Raw genomic sequence first — 2,870 nt, forward strand, 5'->3', positions numbered from 1 at the left:
AAAAAGAATTACGGTAAAAAACCGGCAGCTGTGAAAAAAATACGGTAGCAATGTTATAGGTTTTACGGACATGCAATAAACATTAATTTAACAACATTAGGTGTAACACACAACCCTAATATACAAAACTAAGAAGAAACATAGCTATTTCAACAACAAAAAAACATTCAATTTGAAATGTATGTCAATTTACGGTTATTCACTGTAAATTATACGATATACAGTACTGTGTGCAGGTGAAAGTACTAATGGAGAAGACTTCTGCGCAGTACTGTATATATATATATATATATATATATATATGATGGGGTATTTTCTAAATGAGTTGACATGCAATCACCTACGAGATCACTAAACCTGAACACAAGATTTCAGTCCGTTTGAGTTTTGATCATTTGTGGATGAATCTGTTCATCAAGAAAAGTGCTTTCTCAGTGTCTCAGTGTCATCTTATTTAACATCTGTCACAGCAGTAGATGATTATAGAATTAGAAACTCCCCGTATGAATCTGATTCGCTTTAATTCGGCACCAAATACAACTAAGAACAAACCCAGCATTAAGATGTTTTTAACTGAGATACACTGAGTCCAGAACCAGGCTTGCTGCAGTGTCAGTGTTCTGGTGTGCATCTGCACTTCTTCACTGCAGCAAGCCTGGTTCTCCAGAAAGTCATCACTAATCCTAAGCGAGGCGTGTCGGTGATGAGTGTGTGAGAGCCGGCTCTTCAGTAACAGATCTGGAAGTATTGACTGGGGGATTTGATGGGACTCTTGTGTTTCGGGGCGTCCCGGAGCGAGGGCTTCTGGACCAATGCTTTACACGGTTTGACTGTAGATCCTGCGGACCGCAGCGCCTCGGGATCAGCTGACCCAGTCCTTCCGGACAGCGGCGTCAGAGAGATCTGCAGAGTCACTAAGTGAAGGGGGCAGATGAGGACGAGGACCGATAAACGGAGAGAGAGAGAGAAAACATTAAGAGACACATGATCATTAAAACATCATCTGCTCTATACACTGTAAAAAGAATTACGGTAAAAAACCGGCAGCTGTGAAAAAAATACGGTAGCAATGTTATAGGTTTTACGGACATGCAATAAACATTAATTTAACAACATTAGGTGAAACACACAACCCTAATATACAAAACTAAGAAGAAACATAGCTATTTCAACAACAAAAAAACATTCAATTTGAAATGTATGTCAATTTACGGTTATTCACTGTAAATTATACGGTCTTTTCCAAAAACGGTATACTACCGTAAAATGACATGTAATGTCCAACACAGTTTTTCACCGTATATAGTAGAGGAATTTACCGTTAACCATTTAACAGGTTTTTACTGTCGCATTTTTTACAGTCTTTTACCGTTAAATTCACGGTCATTTTTTACAGTGATATGGACCTCTGTTATTCAAGAGGAATGGGTGAATGTCACCACAAATAAATAAATAATAAAAACGGGGGAAATTGTGAAATACAGCTCATCTCCAACAGGAATGAATTAAAGGCACACAGAAAAACACAAACGTCTCTTACCATGTTATATGAAAACTTTACAATTCTAATAATAACTATTTTGTGTTAAGCTGATTGAGAATGTTCTTAAAATTCATGAAATATATTTTAAATGCATAAAACTGAATAACCATCAATCATCTAATGGTTTGGCATCAGACCTACCTCTGCAGTGAGAGACTCGTCTGGAGCCTAGAGCACAGAAATACAGAGGACGTGTGAAGCAGTTAATGCGAACTACATCCACAAATGCCTTACTGCTATTATACAGTGGTTACCATAAAAAAAACTATTATATGAAATATTATATTACATTTATGCATTAGCAGAAGCTTTTATTCAAAGTGACTTACAAAAGAGGAACAAAGCATTCTGTCTGACAGTATCTGTAGTACACAATATATATTCAATATTAAAATGTAAAAATGTAAATGTTAACTGTCGTTGTACTAGTACGTCTAGTGCATATTAAACCAGGGTTATTTTAGAATCATTGATATTATATTCCTGTTTTTATTAATATTTTGAATTACATTTTTTACATATAGATTTTCTGTTTTCATTTTAAAGTTTCAAGCGATTCAAATGTTTAATCTCATTAATTGCATGAAGTGATTGATCAAATTAATCTCAAATGAATCACACATCAATTTGGGCTCATTATTGTGTTACACGAGAAAAGCATTGAATATATATTACAAAAATGTAGCTTTAATATATATATTTATTTATTTATTTATTCCAACTTTTTATATATATTTCTATATTGTTTTTTAATCATTTTTATTTCAGTTTTAGTTTAGTTATTTTAGTACTTCAAGTTAAACAATGAAAATGAGAAATGTTTCCTTTGGCAACTTTCTGGGAAAAAAAGATTTTGTATATTTTATTTCATTTCTAGTAATGATTTGATTTTATTATTTTTATTAATTGATTTTTGGAACACTGCACTGACCAATTTATAAAATAGTTTGATTTATGGAACTGCATTGCTTCAGTTTAAGACCATTTTAGCAGGAACTGACAGACATAAAGCTTGGGAAATAACACAAATAACAACGTTCGGAAACGACGTGGTTCTCTCACCTGTTTTTGCTGCACTTGTTTCCTTTGGTTTGCTGTGTGAAGGAGAGAGACTGAGGTCAGTTACTGATGACTGGAGGAGCTTCAGCACATGCAGCTCTTTACTCACATCTCCAGCGCTTTCCTGCAGGAGCTCGTCTTTGCTTTAGTGCTCTGAGTGTCTTTAGTGTTTGCAGCAGGAGTCCTACAGAGAGAGAGATGCAGTCAGTCATCTGAACACACACACAAACACACACACACACTCTCTCTCACTCACACACACACACAC

At 35.1% G+C, this 2,870-nt stretch overlaps 1 protein-coding gene across 5 annotated transcripts in view; it reads right to left on the minus strand.

Moving 5' to 3' along the window:
* Positions 1-213: 213 nt before the first annotated feature.
* LOC107564323 (echinoderm microtubule-associated protein-like 1) overlaps positions 214-2,870 on the minus strand; it is a 7,053-nt gene continuing 4,396 nt past the window's right edge. Inside the window, exons 4-7 of one of the 5 annotated variants that reach the window (XM_016249366.1) lie at positions 2,712-2,786; positions 2,606-2,637; positions 1,685-1,711; positions 214-914 (exon numbers count right to left, since the gene is read on the minus strand). In XM_016249366.1, the coding sequence (XP_016104852.1) occupies positions 727-914; positions 1,685-1,711; positions 2,606-2,637; positions 2,712-2,786 (322 nt within the window). In that variant the 3' untranslated portion in view covers positions 214-726. The remainder of the gene's footprint in view (positions 915-1,684; positions 1,712-2,605; positions 2,638-2,711; positions 2,787-2,870) is intronic. The other 4 variants (XM_016249365.1, XM_016249368.1, XM_016249367.1 and 1 more) reach the window with 4 other exon arrangements.

Source organism: Sinocyclocheilus grahami, unplaced genomic scaffold (genome assembly GCF_001515645.1).
Source record: "Sinocyclocheilus grahami isolate Dianchi unplaced genomic scaffold, SAMN03320097.WGS_v1.1 scaffold924.1, whole genome shotgun sequence".
NCBI lineage: Eukaryota > Metazoa > Chordata > Actinopteri > Cypriniformes > Cyprinidae > Sinocyclocheilus > Sinocyclocheilus grahami.